At 43.7% G+C, this 23,226-nt stretch overlaps 1 protein-coding gene across 1 annotated transcript in view; it reads right to left on the bottom strand.

The window, feature by feature from the left end:
* Positions 1-22,472, bottom strand: part of MRPL1 (mitochondrial ribosomal protein L1) — a 35,762-nt gene extending 13,290 nt beyond the window's left edge. Inside the window, exons 1-8 of the mRNA XM_053252062.1 lie at positions 22,336-22,472; positions 19,073-19,178; positions 17,469-17,724; positions 16,715-16,798; positions 15,488-15,559; positions 10,465-10,576; positions 6,340-6,440; positions 5,339-5,420 (exon numbers count right to left, since the gene is read on the bottom strand). Coding sequence (XP_053108037.1) covers positions 5,339-5,420; positions 6,340-6,440; positions 10,465-10,576; positions 15,488-15,559; positions 16,715-16,798; positions 17,469-17,724; positions 19,073-19,178; positions 22,336-22,372 — 850 coding nt within the window. The 5' untranslated portion in view covers positions 22,373-22,472. The remainder of the gene's footprint in view (positions 1-5,338; positions 5,421-6,339; positions 6,441-10,464; positions 10,577-15,487; positions 15,560-16,714; positions 16,799-17,468; positions 17,725-19,072; positions 19,179-22,335) is intronic.
* Between the last annotated feature and the right edge of the window lie 754 nt (positions 22,473-23,226).

Raw genomic sequence — 23,226 nt, 5'->3', positions numbered from 1 at the left:
CTGGTGGGCCATTGTGTGAAACAGGATGCTGGACTAGATGGGCCTTGTGCCTGCTCAGCAGGGCTGTTCTTATGTTCTTATAACACAGAAAACCAAAGTAGCCAGCAAAACAAAACAATGTTGTATGGAAGAAAATTCTATGAGAATAAAAGTTAGAACACTGAGAAAAAGAACTGGAAGCAGACTGTTCAGAGCCAAAATCAATATAGAGGTGAAACTCGGAAAATTAGAATATCGTGCAAAAGTCCATTAATTTCAGTAATGCAAATTAAAAGGTGAAACTGATATATGAGACAGACGCATTACATGCAAAGCGAGATAAGTCAAGCCTTAATTTGTTATAATTGTGATGATCATGGGCGTACAGCTCATGAAAACCCCAAATCCACAATCCCAGAAAATTAGAATATTACATGGAACCAAGACGACAAGGATTGAAGAATAGAACAATATCGGACCTCTGAAAAGTATACAGTGTACTGTGCTTGATTGGCCAGCAAACCCGCCTGACCTGACCCCAAAGAGAATCTATGGGGCATTGCCGAGAGAAGGATGAGAGACATGAGACCAAACAATGCAGAAGAGCTGAAGGCCGCTAATGAAGCATCCTGGTCTTCCATAATACCTCATCAGTGCCACAGGCTGATAGCATCCATGCCACGCCGCATTGAGGCAGTAATTGCTGCAAAAGGGGCCCAAACCAAGTACTAAATACATATGCATGCTTATACTTTTCAGAGGTCCGATATTGTTCTATTCTTCAATCCTTGTCTTCTTGGTTCCATGTAATATTCTAATTTTCTGAGATTGTGGATTTGGGGTTTTCATGAGCTGTACGCCATGATCATCACAATTATAACAAATTAAGGCTTGACTTATCTCGCTTTGCATGTAATGCGTCTGTCTCATATATCAGTTTCACCTTTTAATTTGCATTACTGAAATTAATGGACTTTTGCACGGTATTCTAATTTTCCAAGTTTCACCTGTAAAGGTGTGCAATTTCTCCCACATGTATTCAATTTCTATCTTTCTTTAAAACAAAACAAAACAAAAACCCAAACCCAAACCCAAACCTCTTATAAGTACTTACCGAAGGATTGCCTGTCTTCACATGAACCTGCCTGGAGACTAAAGTCACTTGTGGAGTCCCTTCTTCTTTTGAAATTTTTTATTCCTAATTTCTCCCAGTAGTCAGATTTTAGCTATGGGTGTATTGGGTCCTGGCCAGCTGTTTGCCCACGGCCCAGAAAGTGAAACACACACACCAGAAACCAAACGAACATTTTATTTGAGTTACATTAGAAATAGGTTAAAGGAGCTAATCTTAAGAGGTTTAATTAAACACATTAAGGAATTCAGTAGGCATCTCACCCCTCATGCTGAATCAGTCTGTAAATCAGCAAAGCAGGAGAGATGCCTACTGAATTCCTCAATATGTTTAAACTTCTTAAGATTGGAGAGGAGAGCTGGCCTAGTGGTAGCAAGCATGCCTTATCCCCTTAGCTAAGCAGGATCTACCCTGGTTGCATTTGAATGGGAGACTTGATGTGTGAGTATTGTAAGAGATTCCCCTTAGGGGATGAAGCCACTGCTCTGGGAAGAGCAGAAGGTTCCAAGGTTCCCTTGCTGGCAGCATCTCCAAGATAGGGCTGGGAGAGATTCCTGCCTGCAACTTTGGAGAAGCTGCTGCCAGTCTGTGTAGACAATACTGAGCTAGATAGACCAAGGGTCTGACTCAGTATATGGCAGCTTCCTATGTTTCTATGATTGGCTCCTTTAACCTATTTCTAATGTAACTCAAATAAAATGTTAGTTTGATTTCTGGTGCACATGTGTGTGTTTGCACACTGCCCAGAAAGTGAAACAGCTGGCCAGGACCCAATAAACCCATAACTAAAATCTGGCTACTGGGGGAAATCAAGAATAAAACATCCCAACACTTCAGGTGCTGCCACCACCCAAGATCAGTAGTCCATGAGCCAGCCCCACGTATTTTGGCCATGGGTGCCATCTCTGGAGAAGAAAGCTCACAGCGATTTCTGGCAACGTCTACCCCCGCAGAGATGGAGACTAGGTCACGGCCTTGCTGCACCTAACGGCTTCCTCCATGTGATCACCTCTTCTTTACCCTGAACCCCAAACAGTTACGATGAAAACGTTACTGCCGTTTTACAGAGAGGAAGGGGTCAGGGTAACAATGAGCCAGTTGCTGTATTCCCCATTTTCATTTTCATTTCCATTCCTCTGACAACAGGATGACATTTTATAGTAGTTTAGTTTGTGTGTTTCTGAAACATTTTAAAGCTTTTAAAACGCCATTGCCAATTGGGCCGCTGCAGGCCTGATGGTCAGGACAAGAAAAGTCTGGGAACACACTGAGAGTTGGAAGTGTTGCAAGGATGCCACCTGCTTCCCATCTCTAGGGGTATAGATTTTGTCAGAAATCACAATGAGCCTTTGTCCCCCAGCTGGCCCATGTACTAAAGGTGGATGAAGACCAGGTCTTCTTGGTCAAGGCCCCCAACTATGGAATTCCTCTCCAGGAAGGCTCACCTGGAGCCTACTCTGATGTATTTCCAACACCAAGCCTCCTCGCCCCCTCCCCTGGCTTTTTAACTCTTGGAGTTGTTGACTTTATGCAGCTGGGATTTCTGCTGAAACTTTTGCCTGCTGCTACTTTTAATTGTGTAGAGTCTGATGTGGGGCTTTCTATTTCTTTTTGATGATTTTACATTTTCAGTACTGTTAGCTGCTCTGGGAATGCTTTGTACTGAAGAAGAGTATAAGCACATAAGAACAGTCCTGCTGGATCAGGCCCAAGGCCCCTCTAGTCCAGCATCCTGTTTCGCACAGTGGCCCACCAGATGCCTCTGGGGAGCCCACAGGCAAGAGGGATGTGCAGGCCCTCTCTCCTCCTGCTGCTGCTCCCCTATAACTGGTATTGAGAGGCATCGTGCCTCTGAAGCTGGAGATGGCCCACAGCCACCAGACTAGTAGCCATTGATAGACCTGTCCTCCATGAATTTGTCTAAGCCCCTTTTAAAGCCATCACCACAAACAAAAACAAAATAATGCAGCATTGTAACCAAGTGATTGAAAGCAATGTAGAAAATACATCACTTTGAGAACATGAACCAGCCACAGTGAAGCACTTTGAAATCCCTTGCATTTTAATGCGAGAGATTTAAGCATGTACTAAACTCTCCCACAGAAAGTCAATATGATTTAAATGTCCTTAACTTTGGCTGGGTTCTACCCTAAAATTGTAATGACACATAAACAATGGCTCACTCAGTCGTTAAAAGGCAGAAACTGTGATCCAAATCCCTAAATGTGCATGCACAGAGGCCCCATTCACATTTCAATTCACATTTGAAAGAACCCTACAAGCAATGTTGTGTAGAAAGTGACTACCGAAGTTCTTCTTCCTCCCTTGTATACAGGAACTTGGGGTCACCCAGTAAAACTGACAGGCTGTAGATCCAGGAGACAAAGTGTGATTAATTTATGGGACTCATTGCCACAAGATGTAGTGATGGCCACTGGTTTATATGTCTTCAAAAGGAAATTAGATCTTGTAGCTCGATACAAATTTGTCAGAGCGTATCCAAATAACCAGGATTCAACTTTATCAAGGGACCCAAGTTTGAGAACTCTGGCCCTAACCACTCCCTCATACCATCTCGATTGAACAGTATTTTCTAGGGCAAGACACAGACACTTCTATGGCTGACATCTGATAAAACTAAACTGATTTTTTAATTCTAGGGAGTGTGCATATACAGGCATAAAGGGGAAACAGCCCATCCACATTTTGCCTTATGGAAGTTCTCAGATGTTCACCCAACTTCACAGGGATTTGGGGAATGATTATTTTTAATTTTACAAACACTAGATATTCCCCACTATGAACATTTGGGGAAATTGGTATTTTCCGGTTAAACCGAGCCTCACTTTCCAAAAGCTGGCAGCCATGGGTTGGAGGATTGCTGGTCTTGCAGTACTGAGCAAGAATTGTCCCCTTTACTAAACTGGGTCCGCATTAGTTTGTATTTGGATGGGTGATTACTGTACATGTAAGCACTGTCTGAAGAAAGGTATTTCCCTTAGAAGATGGAGCTGTACCTCAGTGGTAGAGCATCTGCATGCTTGCAAGCAGAAGGTCCCAGGTTCACTCCCTGGCAGCATCTCCAGGTAGGGCTGGGAGAGACTACTGCCTAAGGCCTTGGAGAGTTGCTGCCAGTTTGTGCAGACAATACTGAGCTAGATGGACCAACCATCTGACTCAGTAAAAAGCATCCTCTGATGTTCCTAGTAATGTAGGAAGCTGCCCTATACTAAGTCAGACCATTGGTCTATCTAGATCAGTATTGTCTTCACAGACTGGCAGCGGCTTCTTCAAGGTTGCAGGCAGGAATCTCTCTCAGCCCTATCTTGCAGATGCTGCCAGGGAGGGAACTTGGGACCTTCTGCAAGCAAGCAGGCAGATGTCTTCCCAGGGTGGCCCCATCCCTTGAGGGGAATATCTTACAGTGCTCACATGTGTCCCATTCAAAGGCAAACGAGGGCAGACCCTGCTTAGCAAAGCGGACAATTCATGCTTAACTAGTTGGGCTGGGCACAGAGCATCTGTCTCCAGCCAGCCCACCCACCGCTGCTCCCCCCGACCCTGGCAAGCCAGCTTCCTCTCCTCCCACCCCAGGCTTTCTGGCTGGCAGGCTGGCCAGAAAGCCGGTAGGCCACCTCCTCTCGCCCACTCCCGGCAGTGGCCACCTCCTCCGGCCAGGCCAGCCTACTGTCTCCTGCGCCCGCTAACCGGACCGGCCTACCACCACAGTCATTGTGTCCCCGTACCTATCCCCCAGGCAGCTGCTTTCAAACTCTCGCGAGAGCTGCCACACATGGGATTAGCGACGGGTACATTTAGGAGAATTAGATAGATAGATAGATAGATAGATAGATAGATAGATAGATAGATAGATAGATAGATAGATAGATAGATAGATATTGCAAGACCAGCTCTCCTCCCTGTGGAGCTTCATTTGCAAACCTCCCAAACATCCTTCCACAAGATGACAGAAATGTCCCCTCCAAAGGAATGAAGACAGATTAATAGCAAGTTGGCTAATACTAACGATACCCTGTAAATACACCTTGCCTGACATACTACTGTTGCTGTTTCTTTTAGCTGGGAAAGGCAACTTGTGTGGTTCCTATCCAACTTTTTCTTTTTTTAATTTTACTGCTTCACTGTGGAAAGGAGCTCCCTTTATTCATCCGAGTAATATAATTAGCTTTTAGTGTCAATTAAGAGACCGAAAGAAGAGCAGCTTACCATAGCTCAAAGGTTTGTATTTACAAACGTCCTTAATAACCGCATCCAGATTGGCAACTATCTGATCATTAGGCATATCCAGCTGAAAGAAGTTAATGCAAAATTAATGAAGCAGAAAACATTAAACGCTGCCGGATTAATAAAAATGGCAGCGGCTGGGGCAAATATTTAATCAGTGTTCTGGGCTTTTGTTTTGGTTTTGTTTTTTTAATAAAAGGAGAAACATTTTCCTCTCTATTACAGATGCAAAGTGCTATAAGTGCTACTAACATCATTAGTTCAGATACCCTGCTGTGAAAAGAGCAACAAACACAACGGCTGACAGCGGCATGAGCACCACGCAGGCGCAACAGACTAATACTGTGCCATTTCTGAAGGGCGATTTTCACTGATCTCCCCTTGCCTCTGCAAATATGTCCCTGAGGGTTTCGCAGCCCTCAGGGATATAATTTCAGGAGCCACCGAGGGCTTCAGAGGGAAGCGGATATTGGCAAAAATAATCCCTCCCACCTTTGCATGTGGGCACAGCATTCGTCTAGATCAGGGGTGGGCCAAGTTGGCCCTCCAGCTGTTGTTGGACTTCCATCATCCCTAGTCACAATTTATTGTGGGAAATTTCCCCCATTTTCTTCTAGGCCTTCATGTCTTTATGTCAGCTGCTGACTGGTTCAGTATACAATTTGTTACTTATCTTGAACCATTAGAACAGAGCAGGTTACAAAGTAGTTCATTAACGCGTTGTTCCTTGCCAGTATTCTGAACCCCTTGCTTTCTGCTTCATTCGGAAAGGAAACCTCACACGTTTGCAAAGGGTAATCATTTGCCAGACTTCTCCTAACTGACTGTACTACTCTGTCCTGCTGAATGACCCATTTCAAAGTGTTCCTGAAAAGCTACACAGCCAGGAGAGTACTACAGCTGTGTATCTGCACACATTTTCAGTAAATTATTAACAAAAAATTTCACCTAGGCTAGTTGCCAGAATTCCTTATGAAACTTACCGTTGCGATCGGAGTGTGGATCAAGTTCTCATTTTCCACCATATATTCATGGCACAGTTTAAAGAAGCTAAGCATTTGGGGAATGTCGTAACTAAGAGAACCTGGTTCAAAAGAAAACAAAAGGGAAATATTTAACGAATACTGTGGGATCCAGCAAAGCCCTCCAGTGTTTCCAATGCATCAATGGAGCTATGTGTGAATAGAGCTCCCTGGGAAACACAACATGCACTGCAGTAAGGAATAGGGATGTGCAAGAACCGTGGTTCGTGTACTGGTTTGGTGAATCGGTTTGGCCAACCCACGAACCAGTTTGGCAGTTCGAGTGAGACACGATGGGGGTGGGTGGGCAGCGAGTGGCACCTTCAAAAGCAAGTAGTGCAGGTCCTTACCTGTGTGTCCATCGCTCCACGCAGCTTCCTGCTCCCCCCAGCAAGCCACACGTGGCACCAGCACACACATGGCTTCCACACATGCGCAGAAGCCATTCACATGGTCAGCACTGGTGTCGCCTACCATCATCCATCATGATGGTGGAGGCCATTGTGTGGAGGCCATGTGTGTGCTGGGGGAGCGTTGCCACAACAGGAAGCTGCGTGGAGGGGTGGACATGCAGGTGAGGACCTGCGCGACTTGCTTTTAAAGGCGCCACTCACCGCACTTCCCCCTGGTGCCGCACTCAAACTGCTGAACTGGAACGAAACGGTTTGCCGAACCACAAGCCGGTTCATATTTGAACCAGGGCATGAACCACAGTTTGTGCCCATCCCTGGTGAGGAAGATTCCTTGATACGAAAAGAATGGAAGAGTTCTGCATGCACATCAAAGCCTAACAGACAACATTTGCGAGTTTAAGATGACTCTGATCTAGATGACTGCTATTCACATTTACACTCTGTAAAATAATCCAGAGCCTTGTGACAGATCTCAAAGGTGACTCCCACTCCCTTCCGTTCACGCCACACACCTGGAGGACTGAAGAGCAAGGGCTTCAATGGGCCAGTTAAATATAATGCATCCTCTTGCTTCACCTTACAGCAGGGTTTCTTAACCTTGGGCCCCCAGATGTTGTTGGACTACAACTCCCATCATCCTTGGCCACAAAGGCCATGTATGGTGATGATGGAAGTTGTAATCCAACATCATCTGGGGGCCCAAAGTTAAGAAACCCTGCCTTACAGGATTCCCTCTGCTTGTTTTTGCATTCCCCAGTCTCTAGCACCTTCCACCATTCCTGGGTTCAGACTTCTTTCCAGACATGCCCTACTGAGGGCATCTCACTTCCTCTCCCTGGTTACCATCTCTAGGGTTTGGGTGTCATCTGGTGCCTCCAGTCTCCTAGAACCTGCCAGATCTTGCTCAGGCTTTCTCCAGAACAACAGCCTGACCCATAACCCTCACTGCATGTCAATTCCTTGTACTTCGTCTCAATGTCAATTCAACAGTTACACAAATCAAGTACCTTTGGGTTCACTCACTCCCACTTTAACATGCACATTTATTTTAGCAGAGTAACTGTGTTAGTATTTTGTAGCCAACAAAAACATTATTAATATTTTAAAATGAAGACTCCTGTGGGGCTCTGAAGACTAACCCATCTTGGCTTGGATCCAAGAAACGGCATAACTAGTTCTGTGCAATCGAGGGAGGTTTGGACATCAGTTTCTTGAGCAGCCGCTGCCCCATGCCACATGGCAAATCAAACTGAGGGGAATTTTACTAGCAATTTGTGTGACATCATGGAGAAGACACCACACACCTGACATTCAAGGGGAAAAGGTCAAACATAATACTGGATGTGCCCAAGACACTAAGAGAGGAATTACACTCTTCAATGACAGTATTACCAGAGCAGTAATCCATCCACAAAATGGATGATTTCACACCACCTGAGCACTTATGGCCAGCATATGGAAACGGCTAGCCTGGGAGTAGGCAACCTTGACACTCCAGCTGTAGTTGAACTACAACTCCCATCATCCCCAGCCAGAATAAGCTGAGAGCCAAGGTTGCCTACCCCTCTACTAGGTGATGCTAAATGCTTTAGAAATCAGACTCTGGCCATCCAGGAGGTGTTTGGATTGACTGGGCCCCTAGGCTGGCTTCTGGAGAATTCAGAAAATTAGGAGTAGGCTATTGCCTATCTGGAGGAGAGAATACAGCCCCCAGAACATGCCCCCCAGAGCAGGGGATTGCACTAAGAAGTAGGTCTGCTTCCCTACTCTGCAGAGCTGCTGTAATGGGACTCAGCTGCCCTCCTTCCGCTATTATTATTTTTTTCTTGTTTACACAGTCAGACAGGTGTTATTGACTGGTTTGTTTTATCCAGACATCGAGTCCTTCCCAAGGACCTGGGATGCCAGAATTTTATTGTCAATGTTGTTGCTGTTATAGATATCGTCGCAGGATATTGGCTGTTCCCAGTAAAGCTGCTTTTTGTAATTGGCTGATGATTTCTGTGGCCCCTATGGTGTTGAGGTGCTCTCCAAGGTCTTTTGGAACTGCACCCAGGGTGCCAATTACCACTGGGATTATTTGGGTCTTTTTCTGCCACAGCCTTTCAATTTCAATTTGTAGACCTTTGTATTTTATTATTTTTTCTATTTCTTTTTCTTCTGCTATCCCCTAGTATTGCTATGTCGATTATTTTAACTTGTTTTTCTTTCTTCTCAACTACAGTTATATCTGGTGTATTGTGTGGCAGATGTTTGTCTGTTTGTAGTCGGAAGTCCCATAATATTTTTACATCCTCATTTTCTTCTTAACTTTTTCAATTTTATGGTCCCAACAATTTTTGGCTACAGGTAGCTTGTATTTCTTGCAGATGTTCCAGTGTATCATCCCTGCTACCTTGTCATGCCTTTGTTTGTAGTCAGTCTGTGCGATCTTTTTATAACAGCTGATTAGGTGGTCCACTGTTTCATCTGCTTCTTTACAAAGGCAGCACTTGCTGTTTGTTGTGGATTTTTCAACTTTGGCTCTTATTGCATTTGTTCTTAGTGCCTGTTCTTGTGCAGCCAGTATTAAACCCTCTGTTTCTTTCTTCAAGTTGCCATTCTTAAGCCATTGCCAGGTCTAGGTGATGACTGATGTTCCACTTATAATGTGCAAATATTGACCATGCAGGGGCTTCTCTTTCCATTGTTTTGCTCGGTTCTTGACTTGTTCTTTCTTGTAGGCCTGCGTTGTTTCATTGGTGTTGAACAGTTTCGCGTTATTGACCATTTGAAGTGCATCTTCTTCACTGTCCTTGATATATTCTTCAAGGCCTCTTTTCTCCTCTGTTTGATGGGCTTGCAGCATTCCTCTTCCACCTGAGCTGCGAGGGAGGTATAGCCTATCAACATCACTGCAGGGGTGCAGAGCATGATTGATGGTCATTATTTTCCTGGTCTTACAATCTAGCGTCTCTATCTCTGCCTGGGTCCAGTCTATTATTCCTGCATTGTATCTGATAACAGGCATAGCCCAGGTGTTTATGGCTTGTATGGTGTTCCCGCCATTGAGTTTGTTTATTATTATTATTATGAGTTGTTTATTTATTTATTTGTTTGTTTATTTGATTGATTGATTGATTGATTGATTATTGCAGAACCAGCCCCCTGATTACAGAACAAAGTAGATCAGTAGGGAAGCAAGATCTGCAGTAGGAACCTGAACAAAATGGATTTCTTGGTTGTCCATTTTACACCACCTCATGATGTGGATTAACATCTAACAATGTATAACTAAAATGAGGCGCGTTACAATTTTGTGGGGCGTACATAGGAAGCTGCCTTGTCCCAATACAGACCACAGATGCATCTAGCTCAGTACAGTCTACCGACATGAGCTCTTCAGGTTTTCAGACAGGGAACCTTCCCAACCCTAACCAGAGATGCCAGGGACCTTCTTCATGCAAAGCAAATAATCTACCACTGGTCCCTTCCATGGGCAACTTCACTCTTCTGATTTTCCATCATGCAAATGAAATGTGGAAAACACACCTTGAAACGCAATCCCTACATATGTTTACAGGGAAGTGAGTCCCACTGAGTTCAGTGAAGATTTATCTTAAGTATGCCCAGGACTGCAGCCTTCGGTGCTTAAAAAAAAACACACAAAAAAAACAAAAAACTTGGCCCTTACCATTTTTGACATTTGGAAACTTTTTCTTCAGTATGCCCCTTAAAGAACTGATTCTGGGTGCTATCCTGGGCACAGCTACATAAAAGTCTGCTTGGATTTCACCATCCAGAATCTGAAAAGTCCATACAAAAAGGGGACAGATCATGATATATTTATATATTACTTTGCACACATAGGAAACAAATCAAACCAGCCCCATTTCTCCCCTTATTCCCTTCACCTCCAAAGATAAGAAGATAAGGACAAGCAACGACACTAAGACAATATGGCTGAAAATGCATAAATATATATGCATTTATAAATGCATAAATATAGCTTTATTTTATAGCTAGTATATATAGTATATTTTATAGCTATATTTTAGATTGTGAGCCCTTTGGGGACAGAGGTCAATCTTATTTATGTATTTTTTTTCTATGTAAACAGGAAATCTGTGATTTCACAGATGGATTCACACTTCCTCTTCCATATAACCCATCGTGCTTATATAACTGTCTTTCCTGGAGGAGAGGGGAAAAGTGGATTCCCCATCAAATGGCAACCATATTCTGCTCAAAGTTTATTTCAACTGTGGGTCATAAAAAGCAGAAGGGACAAAATCTGCAATAGGTATGAACCCTAGCAACATATTATTTGAGAGTGTCAACAGGTATGTGGATCAAAGTGATCCAGTTGACTTTGTATACTAGGACTTCCAAAAAGCTTTTGGCAGTGTTCCTCATCAAAGACTCTTGAGGAAACTTAGCAATCTTGGGATAAGGGGACAGGTTCATGTGTGGATTGGTAACTGGTTGAAAGACAGGAAACAGAGGGTAGGAATGAATGGACAGTTTTCACAATGGAGAGATCCCCCAGGGATCTGTACTGGGACCAGTGCTTTTTAACTTATTCAAAAATGATCTAGAAGTTAAGGTAAGCAGCGAGGTGGCCAACTTTGCAGATGACAAACTATGTAGGGTAGTGAAATCCAAAACAGATCGTGAGGAGCTCCAAAAGGATCTCTCCATACTGGGGGAGTGGGCAACAAAATGGCAGATGCAGTTAAATGTTAGCAAGTATAAAGTGATGCATATTGGGGCAAAAAACCAACAACACCCAACTTCACATTTACACTGATGGGGCCTGAGCTGTCAGTGACTGACCAAGAGAGAGATCTTCCAGCTCGCTGAAAGTGTCTACTCAGTGTATGGCAGCTGTGAAGGCCATTCCATGCTTGGAATCATTAGGAAGGGGACTGAAAAATAAAACTGCTGATATCATAATGCCCTATGGTTTGGTGCTCACTTAAGCAGCACATATACTAAAATCTATGGTGTGGCCACATTTGGAATATTGTGTACCGTTGTGGTCACCATACATCAAGATGACATTACAGAGAAGGTGCAGAAGAGGGCAACCAAGATGATCAGGAGCCTAGAGCACCTTCCTTACGAGCTAAGGCTACAACATCTGGGACCTTTTAATTTAGAAAAAAGATGGGGAAATATGACAGGTGGTCTATAAAATTAAACATGGTGTGGAGAGAGAGAAAAATTTCTCCCTCTCGCACAACATAACGAGGAGTCATCCTATGAATCTGACTGCCAAGAAATTTAGAACCAACAAAGAGAAGGACTTTTTCACACAACTCATAATTAACCTATGGAATTCTCTGCCACAAGATGTGGTGATAGCCACCAGCCTGGATGGCTTTAAGAAGGGCTTAGATACATTCATGGAGAACAGGTCTATCAAGGGCTATAGACCACCTCCAGACTCAGAGGCAGGATGCCTCTCAATACCAGTTGCAGGGGAGCAACAGCAAGAGCGAGGGCATGCCCTCAGCTCTTGCCTATGGGCTTCCCAGAGGTATCCGGTGGGCCACTGTGTGAAAGAGGATGCTGGACTAGATAGGACTTGGGCCTGATCAGCTTGGCTGTTCTTATTCCATACACATATCATAAGAATTTTGTTAAGTTAATCAGATACTAAACACATAGTTGTCAGCGACCAACAGTTAACACAAAAAAAACCTCACAACCATTTGTTAAGATGGCATACTAACACATAAATGTCAAAACATTCTGACACAGTTTGGCCAATGCCGGTGCAAAAGAAGCTAATCTGCTAGTGTTTGAAAGCAAGAAGTATGTCCCCCCCCCTCCCTTTACAGAGCCAACTGGAGTTCACGTCCTTTCAGCAAATTAGCTAAATATTTACTTTATATGCTCTCAGTTACAGGGAGGGAAAGTAGCATGGAACGTCCTCTATCTCCTTGTCCCCACAGACACAATGACCACATTCAGATGTCTCAACAAAGTGTGAAGTGAATGTGGAAGCACAAGCCCCAATTTCACACATTCCCCTCTGTGTACGCAGGGAGAACAAAAGCTTCCTTATGAAGTTATGAAGAAACTGCAGCTGCCTGTTATGTCTGAATACACAAAATCAAATCTGATATCCTGATATGTGAACTAACTGTGGATTGAACAAACCACACTTCCCTAGATGTGATGGGAAACCACAGTTTGTTCAAATCTGTGAGTGACAGTGTCCAATCTCCTCCTTTTACACTCTGGAAAGGGGAGTCTGTAATCCTGAGGCTTGTGTTAGTGCATCTCTGAAAGCAGCCCCATATAAAGATTGTATGGGAATACTACAGTACTTTCCTTCTACAGCTACAGAAAACATCTGCTGAAATCTTAAAGAGGCAAGAGATCCCTCAGCACAACCTTGTGCACATTCATTAAACGAATTTCAAAAGTATGTCAATATTTAAACTAGGCAAATCAATGTGTTATTCTGGTAGGAGCCAAAAGGACAAAGCCATTCTGAATATAAATGTCTTCAATTCTTCTTTCAGATTCCATTTTAGCAGCAGACATACTCACTCCAGAAAAAGAGTCAGCCAAGGAATGAAAATGCTAACCCATTTGTGTTATCATCTGAAATCAAGTGATGCGATAATCCCATTTAGCATTTGCTCCCTTAATCACATTTTAGGGCATATGTCCTCAATCACATACATAGATATTTTTGAATAAATGAAAAGGTTTAGAGACACCCTCACTTCAATTTACACTCTTATTAAAAACAAAAAAAACCTTAAGTAAATATTTTTAGAGGGTACTTAGAACAGTCTTCAAACTTCTGTTCCAGAACACCTTAAGTTTAGGAGACCCCTGGTAGGAATGTGCACGAACCTGTTCAGAGGCCCTTTTACGGGTCTCTGAACAGGTTCGAACACCAGGGCAGGTTCAAAGTTCGAAGCGGGGTGGGTGGGTGTTGCAACTTTAAGGGTGGGGGAAGGTGCACTTACCCCTCTCCCATGCTGGCGCTCGTTTTCCGTAAAAGCCTTTGAGGTAGCAATGTACCTCCCTGCTGCCCTTCCCCTTCTTCGGCCAGAAGTACCGGGTGCGCATGTGCATGTCGCATGCACATGTCTGACGCATGCACGCACACCTGGTACTTCCAGCCACTTCTGGCCCAAGAGGGGGAAGGGGCAGCAGGGAGGTACACTGCCGCCCTAAAGGCTTTTACAGAAAACAAGCACCAGTGAGGGGAAAGTAGGGGGCGGGGTAAGTGTACCCTCCCCCGCCCTTAAAGTGACACCCCCTCGAGCCATCCCCGCCCGGTTCTGTGCACATCTCTAACCCCTGGTGCCTGCATAGTTTTGCCCTAAAGAGAATTTTCCCAATAGAGTTTATATTCTATAATCTGGGAAAGAGGGGTTGTTGTGTTCTTACACTTCTAACGCCTCCAGTACTTCAGTAATTCTGAAACAATGACAAGAGTTCCATTTGCAAAGCAAGGAAGGGATATTTTAAAAGAAAAAGTCCAAACATATTGCAGTAGAAACTTGTGCTGCAACAAATTCAGCAATCTAGAGGATGGGGCCGTAGCTCAGTGGTAGAGCATCCATCTGCTTCGCCTAAAGAAGGTCCACGTTCAATCCTTGGCATCCCCAGATATGGCTGGAAAAGATTCATAAGAACGTAACAGCAGCCCTGCTGGATCAGGCCAAAGACCTATCTAGTCTAGCATCCTGTTTCCCATGGTGGCCCACCAGATGCCTCTGAGAAGCCCACAGGCAAGAGCTGAGGCATGCCCTCTCTCTTGCTGTTACTCCCTTGCAACTGGTATTTAGAGGCATCTTGCCTCTGAGGCTGGAGGCGGCCTATAGTCACCAGAGTAGTAGCCATTGATATAGAGCTGTCCTCCATGAAAGGATTCAGAATTCTGCCTGAAACCGCGGAGAAGCAACTGCCAATCAGTGTAGACAGTACTAAGCTAGATGGACCAATGGTTTGACTCAGTATAAAGCAGCTTCCTATGTTGTTCCCATAGGAGGAAAACTAGGAGGCGCTGCACTACTACAGAATTAAAGGGCAGGGCTGTGCAGTTGCTGTGGAAGCTTTAAAAAGCAAGCGTGACATCGACTACAGAGTTCAGTTTGCTCAGATTCTCGGCTTCCATCTTTTCTTTTCTTTTTTAGAACCACTTTCTAGTTATTAGGGTTGCAGCAAAATATTGAAAAGAGTGTGAGCAATGCCTGGTGAAGTCTCAGAAGCCAGAAATGTAGCTGAATAAGATTTTCCATCGACCGAGGGCAGGACTGCTGTGCCCTGCATAATTCTGGAATAGAGAGCAAAACAGTAGAACTTGCAGAAGTTTGCAGAGTAAGAAAAATCATGCAAATTTACTTCAACTGCATAATTTATACGTCGCAGAACCCAGGCTTTGTTATGTCAGAATACATCGCCCTGTACAAGGGGAACGTTTCTTGTTGCAGCACTGAGGCTAGGCCAGTATTAAGAAGATTCCCAAAAATAAGCTGTCAAGGCCAATCAGATTTAGACTTTTTAGAAGTATTGTACAGTGGTTGATTTAGATCAGGGATTCTCAACGTTGGGTCCCCAGATGTTATTGGACTTCAACTCCCATAATCCCCAGTGGCCTTTGGCTGGGGATTATGGGAGTTGAAGTCCAATAACATCTGGGGACCCAACGTTGAGAATCCCTGATTTAGATAAGCATTAATTACCGGTTTGATTAATTCAGTCCCTCCTGCTAATGCAGCTCCGTTTTCTCTTGCTAGGGCAGCTTCTTCCTCACTCTGTAAGAAAACGAATCATTCTGCCTGATTACACTGAAAATATCAGACATTTCGACAGTTACATTCCTCTTGTCCTTTTTACGTTTAGATAGTAAACTCCTTGGGACAGGGACCTGCCTCTTGCTTATGTAAAGCGCTACGTACACCAGTGGCAATGCAGAAATAATAAAATCGCAACACTGGAAAGACATTTGTTATACCCGCTCAGAGTATGTTTGCTAAGCAAAACACATCCACTCTTTGTTGTGCTTCATGGGATAGTTGAATACCCTTTTATAGTCCTAAGACAGGCCAATGGTACCATCTTAGGGGATGAATGCTTATAGTAATTTTTGGCAACCTCTACTCCCCTGGAGGCGGAAAACAAGTAAAAACACTGTTGCACTTACAGCTTTCTGTGTACGATCACCCCTTCTTTTATCCTTACTTCCAAACAGTTGGGGTAAAATTGCAGTCATTTTTGCACAGAGGAAAGGGTTAAGGTAGGATTAGGGCCACAACTAACAAATTATTGTCCTCTCTCCATGGAGTACTCTTTGGAGGACATTCCTGCCCATTTTCATTCCCATTCCTTTGACAACATCGATGAAATGTTAAAGTGGTTTTTGTCTTCTTTAAAGTTTTTAAAACACCACTGCAAATGTGGGTGCTGCAGGCCTGCAAGTCAGGCCAATTAAAGCCTGATGATGATGATGATCATCATCATCATCCAATTTCTATACCGCCCTTCCAAAAATGGCTCAGGGCAGTTTACACAGAGAAATAACAAACAAATACACTGGAAGCTGAAAGGACTGCAATGCTATCACCCATTTTCCAACTCAAGGGGTCTGGACCTTGTCAAACGTCACAATGAGCATTCATCCTCCCAGATGGAACCCCCCACCCCGTGTACTATAAGAAAGACAAAGAGCCCAAGCCAATCAATACCCCAGTCGTCTCACTACTGTACAGTGGATCAAGGAGTTTTTGGAATCCCCGCTGGTACTACATCAGGCAGCAGCGATATAGGAAGATGCTGAAAGGCATCATCTCATACTGTATGGGAGGAGGCAATGGTCAACCCCTCCTGTATTCTACCAAAAGAAAACCACAGGGCTCTGTGGGTGCCAGGAGTCGAAATAGACTCGACAGCACACTTTACCTTTAACTCACCTCTGTAAGTACTAAAACCTTGTGGGTGTCATTTGTGAAACGATAAGGCAGAAGAACTGTGCCAACAAATTGCTCCACTGTTTTCTGAAAGATGTAAATGCAAACAAACATTATTTGGTTTCCCCACTGCAAAAAAATACCCCACACTCGCTTATTATAGGACAGGAGAAACACAACTAGAAGTTAGATGTAAATGTAAAATAAATATTCCCTGTATAGGTGAACCTCGGTATCCATGGGGTTTCGGTTTCCTGGTTCTAGAGTCAGAATGGCACAAATCAGGATATCAACAAGGCAGCCAACAATCAATTTTTTTAAAAAATACCACCTCACACATAATAAAAAGAAACATGAAAAGTACTAACAACAGTTAGGTATTTTTAATCAAAGAAAAATAGAGGCTTCCATTGCACCTCTGTTTCCTCCTGTGGTATCAATTGTGTATTTGTGTAATTGTGTAAGCATCAAGATAGCTGTTATCTTGACAAAGGTCTCTGCAGTGGCATAATGACCCATGACAGAGATGAGCAGGGTACACAATTCACTGCAAGTACCTGAGACAGAATAAGGGGAATTCAACCACTTTGTGAATCCCACTCAAATATCAACCTGAATTAACAGCCTCTGAACACACCATAAGGGCCCTTAGGGCCCAACATTTTAGAAACTGTTTCCATTATACAGTTGGATTGTTCTTTTTTTTTTAAAAAAAGGGCTAACATGACATGCAAACTAGAAGCCTTTTCTAGTGTACCTTCTTCTCCTTTGCCATATCAAGGGTAATATCAACAAAAATATCCTGGTTGGGGGGAGTAAAGTCCAACACTTGAAATTTCTTGAGCATATCTACAGCCACCTCTGCCTCATAAACCGGCCTTTGATAGCACCATGTTAAATAGACGTCATCAGTTGGTTCACTGGGTAAGGGAGGTTTGTAACTCTGCTTCTTTTGCTTGGGCTCTGCTTCTGGGGTTTTCTTTCGGGATTCACTTTTGGATTTTCTTCTCGCCCTTTAAGGAAACAAAAGTGATAACTGAGGCGGCTCTGCTAGGAACAGGAAGCTGCCTTATACCGAGTCAGCCCATTAGTCTATCTAGCTCTAGGGTTGTGCATGAGCCAGTTCGGCACCTCCTCTGCGAAGCGCCAAACCAGCTCAGCTGCCAGTGCTCGAACCAGCTCAATGGGGCAGGGAGTGGTTTCCTTTAAAAGTAGGTAAGGAGCTCCTTACCTGCTCATCCCTGCCCCATCATTTTCCCGCTGGTGGCACCTGCTCTCCAAATGGCCACACGGGGGTGCAGCACTGTTCCCTGCATGGCGTCGCCGGGCACATGGCCGTTACACATGCATGCAGGCCATGTGTGCGCCGGAACAGAGCCGCAGCCCCACATGGCTGTTTGGAGAGCAGGCGCAGCCGACAGAAAAGTGACGGGGCAACAATGCTTTTTAAGGAAACTGCTCCCTGCCCCGCCGGCAGGTGCACAAATGGCTGGTGCACATCCCTATCTAGCACAGTACTGTACCTACACTGACTGGCAGTGGCTCTTCAAGATTTCAAGCAGGAGTCTTTCCCAGGCCTACCTGAAGATGCCAGAGATTGAACCTGGGACCTTCTGCATGCAAAGCCGATGCTCTACCACTGCGCTATGGGCCCCATCATATCTAATAGCAGTCACTCATCCAAATGCAAACCAGGGCAAACCCTGCTTAGCAAGGGGACAATTCATGCTCAGTAGCACAAGACCAGATCTCTTCCCCAGTGAGTGAATATTCACAAATGATCATGCTTCCTAAGGCTAAAGTAATTTCCAGACCAATTCTAGACCAATCCATGGAGAAAACTTCCAGAGATGATAAAGAAGGCTGTTTTATTTCTAAACATTTCCAACATGTTTAAACCCCACTGCTTTCCCCCCGGGATATTTTCCTTCTGCAACTCTTTTTCACACATAACATGTCTTTCTTCATTCACATCCAGAAATAAAACCAGTCTTCCATCATTGGTCTTCAATAAGTGGGTCAGGAATTGATCCATAAATGAGAGCCAGCGTAGCAGTTAGTGTTGGACTAGGACCAGGGGGACCCAAGTTCAAATCCCCGTTCAGCCATGAAACTCACTGGGTGACTCTGGGCCAGTCATTTCTCTCTCAGCCTAACCTAGTTGACCGGGTTGTTGTGATGATAAAGATAACCATTAACACTGCTCTGGGCTCCGTGGAAGAAGAGCAGGATAGAAATATTAAAATAAAATAAATAAATAAGGTGCGTGCTTATCCAAGCTCTGCTCAAAATTACTATTTATGCTTCAATTTTTTAAAGTTATTTACTTACAAGCCAAAGGAATCAAAAATATTTACTTACTTTGCAGCATAGTGCCTAGTAGAGATGACTGAGTTGACAACACAGGGAACAATTGCAGAATGACAACCAATTCTGGAGAAAATACGCCTAGGACACTGAGCCAGAACTGTTTAAGATAGAAAGAAAGAAAGGAAGCTAATATCTGTCAGGAATAAGCTAAGCTGCAGTTCAAGCTACTTAAGCATTAGCTTTAATGGGGCTTCATATTCCTTTGTAGTTTGTACCTTTGTAGTCTGCAATTTATCCTTGTAACTGGGATAAATGTGCAAAAGAGCTTATTTGAATTGAGTCAGCATGCTTACTCAGAAGCAAGATCTTTTAAAATCGATGAGACTTACTTCTTAATAAAGAGAGTCACGGCCCGGTTTTCCCTGAGATTTCACAGACCAGTGTCTGGTCTGTACCATTTCAGTTTAGAATTAGGCTAAAATCCTTCTCTCTGACAGCTATTTTTTTATGAGGATGGAACTAATAAGTAATAATAATAATAATAATAAACAAACAACTTATTAGCCACCTCATAAAAAATTGTTCTCTGTTCACTTTTTGTATGCATGGCCATTCTGTCATACGACTCTTCATTTGTAGTCTGAAGCCATCCAGTTCAAACACACGTTCACCAACCCCAGTGAGAACTGGGCCAGAATTCCGAGGTCACTGTCAGTGTTCACTGGCCAGAATGATCAAACTCCACTTAGCTACCTATAAATATGGGAGGCTGAAACAAGACAAACTGTTTGGTCCATGGGCCTCTGGTTATGCAGGACCATTTCTAAGGCTAAGGAAATAACTCTAGGCTTACAGAGTCAACACGGTATTTCACTGAGCACTAGAACATCCATTCTTGTATTTCATTATTTTCTTTGATGTTACATGCTTTTCTTACTCATGTGTGAGCAAGAAACAATTTTAAGTTCTCAGTTGATAGATCTTGAGTGGTGACAGTTACACAGCAGCATCCTGTCTTAGTGAGATGGGAGATATGGGCCATCCAGAATAAAAGTCACAATCTATTTACCAGCTGTGGTCTTTTCAGGGAGCAGATTGGGTACCAGGCAAACAGCAGTGGCATGAGTCCCTTAGCTAAGACACTCATCCTGCTTCTTTCTTCTCCTGCTCTTCCCATCCACAAGTGGGCTTCTTTCCAAAGGCAAGGGCCTCTGGGAGGAAGCCCATCTACCAATGGGAAGGATGGGGAAAGCTACTGCCACGATCAAAAGATTCAATGGCAGAAGCTCCTACTCTTCCCATCTTCCCCATCGGCAAAATGGGGATGGTATTTACATAGTATTGTCCATTTTTGGCAGCAAGCTCCAGTCAGACTGGAATTTTGCTTAAGAATCCTGTGCATACTTACAGGTGAAACTTGGAAAATTAGAATATCGTGCAAAAGTCCATTAATTTCAGTAATGCAAATTAAAAGGTGAAACTGATATATGAGACAGGTGCATTACATGCAAAGCGAGATAAGTCAAGCCTTAATTTGTTATAATTGTGATGATCATGGCGTACAGCTCATGAAAACCCCAAATCCACAATCTCAGAAAATTAGAATATTACATGGAACCAATAAGACAAGGATTGAAGAACAGAACAATATCAGACCTCTGAAAAGTATACAGTGTACTGTGCTTGATTGGCCAGCAAACTCGCCTGACTGATTGGCCAGCAAACTCGCCCCATAGAGAATCTATGGGGCATTGCCAAGAGAAGGATGAGAGACATGAGACCAAACAATGCAGAATTGCTGAAGGCCGCTAATGAAGCATCCTGGTCTTCCATAATACCTCATCAGTGCCACAGGCTGATAGCATCCATGCCACGCCGCATTGAGGCAGTAATTGCTGCAAAAGGGGCCCAAACCAAGTACTGAATACATATGCATGCTTATACTTTTCAGAGGTCCAATATTGTTCTATTCTTCAATCCTTGTCTTCTTGGTTCCATGTAATATTCTAATTTTCTGAGATTGTGGATTTGGGGTTTTCATGAGCTGTACTCCATGATCATCACAATTATAACAAATTAAGGCTTGACTTATCTCGCTTTGCATGTAATGCGTCTGTCTCATATATCAGTTTCATCTTTTAATTTGCATTACTGAAATTAATGGACTTTTGCACGATATTCTAATTTTCCGAGTTTCACCTGTACAGCAAGCCAGCGGTTCCCCTAACTCACTCTAATTATCCAACATGTTTATGAAGTCCTCTGGCCTTCTGAAGCACTGAGGCTGCATCTTATTTGGACATAATCTATAAATGCATATTCCTTCTCAGTGAATAAATCTTTATAAATTGTTTCCTTCAACTTAATTGCTTGTGTAGCACAGTTTTTTAAAGCTACCAAATGCACTGGAAGGAAAATTCTTAGTCTGGGTTTATATGAACTGTATTTTTCTATCATTCAGACATGCAGGGGGAAATGTGACATAAAAAGTTCCAACACATATTTAAAAAGAAAACCTATTATATATATTTAAAACACTTATGAAAGTGATTTATTTTGACTATTTCTACACAACACATTACCACACACTCACCCAACCCCATCAAACAGGAGTTGACACTCTGATAACCACTTATTAACCAGTATATTTTGCTGAGGTTTGCCAGCTTTTTACTTGGGCTATTAGTGGGCCTTTTGACAGCAGCCCAACATACATATACACAAGATAAAAGCTTCAGTTGATAAACAACAACAAATATTGATATTCCACTGTTCAACAAATGTTTCCAAAGCAGTTTACATAATAGATTAGATAAAAGCCTGGAAGCGGTCTACAAGCCCTTGTGTAAAATATTTAGGTGGAAATTGTTTCCTTTTGTGCTCTAGGAACATTTAGAGAACAACTTAATAATCGTTAAAGACAAACATGAGGAGCCTGTTTCAAAGAGAATTAAGCAAGAATGAAGCAGGAACAAGATTAACAATCAATTCTAATTTTTTGCGAGGAAAGGGAAAGAGAGTTCCAAAGGCAAAAAAAGGGTGGTGCACCCCTTAATATCAGTTTTGCACACACTCCCTTCCTTCCTCCACGATGCAGCCCCCAATTCCCCCTCTCAATTCCCAGGAATAAACACCTCAATCCCAACCCTGACTCTTAATGGAGCTTACTCTCAAGGAAAGCGCGCGTGCTTCAGATTTGCAGCCCTACATATTTTGAGAAGGAACTAGACGGGGATACGACGGAGGGAACAGAAAAGCCCCGTGCTGAGTATACATTGAACACCATCCCCCAAAGCAGTTCTCTGTAACCTCACCTTTCCCCAAGCAGCATCTCATCACGGGCGCCGCCATTTTACCAGCGAGGAAAGCCCAGCAGTACGCTCGCAAATGGTCCCCGGCTGCCGCACGGAGCCAAAGAAGAAAGGTTCCGCCTCTAAGCAAAAAAAAAAAAAAAAAGCAAGCAGACCACGAGGAATAACCCTGGGTCGGGGTGGTGAACCTGAGACTGTTGGACTACAGCTCCGTTATCTCCAGTAACAATTTATTATGAAGACATTCCCCTTTAGGGGATGGGGCAGCTCTGGGAAGAGCATCTTGCGTGCAAAAGGTCCCAGATTCCCTCCCTGGCATCTCCAGATAATCCTGAGTCAAGGGAGGACATGTGTTTAGGGAGGAGAGCTGGTCTTGTGGTACTAGCAAACATGAATGGTCCACTTTGCAAAGTGGGGTATGCCCTGGTTTGCATTTGAATGTGGGCACTGTAAGATATTCCTCTTAGGGGATGGGGCTACTCTGGGAAGAGCGCCTGCCTGCTTTCATGCAGAAGGTTCCCAGTTCCCTCCCTGGCAGCATCTCCAAAATAGGACTGAGAGAGACTCCTGCCTGCAGCCTTGGAGAAGCTGCTGCCAGTCTGTGTAGACAAGACTGAAATAGATGGACGAGTGGTCTGACATATGGCAGCTTCCTATGTTCTGTAAGCTTCAACTGTCCCTATTTACCAGGGACGGTCCCTCTTTCCTGGAATCTGTCCCTGGTAAATCACTGTCCCTGTATTGTCCCTGTTTGTGCATCTTGGTTGAGGATGCCTTGTGTGGTGTTTTTGGTTAATCCATTCTTTGATCCAGGCCAGCTTTTGAATGGGGCTTTAGTTACTCGTATTCCAGTTCTGGAGCAGAGGCGGGGTTAACAAACATCCAGCAGCAAGA

Source organism: Hemicordylus capensis, chromosome 5, assembly GCF_027244095.1.
Source record: "Hemicordylus capensis ecotype Gifberg chromosome 5, rHemCap1.1.pri, whole genome shotgun sequence".
NCBI classification, from domain to species: Eukaryota; Metazoa; Chordata; class Lepidosauria; order Squamata; family Cordylidae; genus Hemicordylus; species Hemicordylus capensis.
Note: the sequence above shows the minus strand (reverse complement) of the source record. Positions and strands in the feature narration are given on the sequence as shown.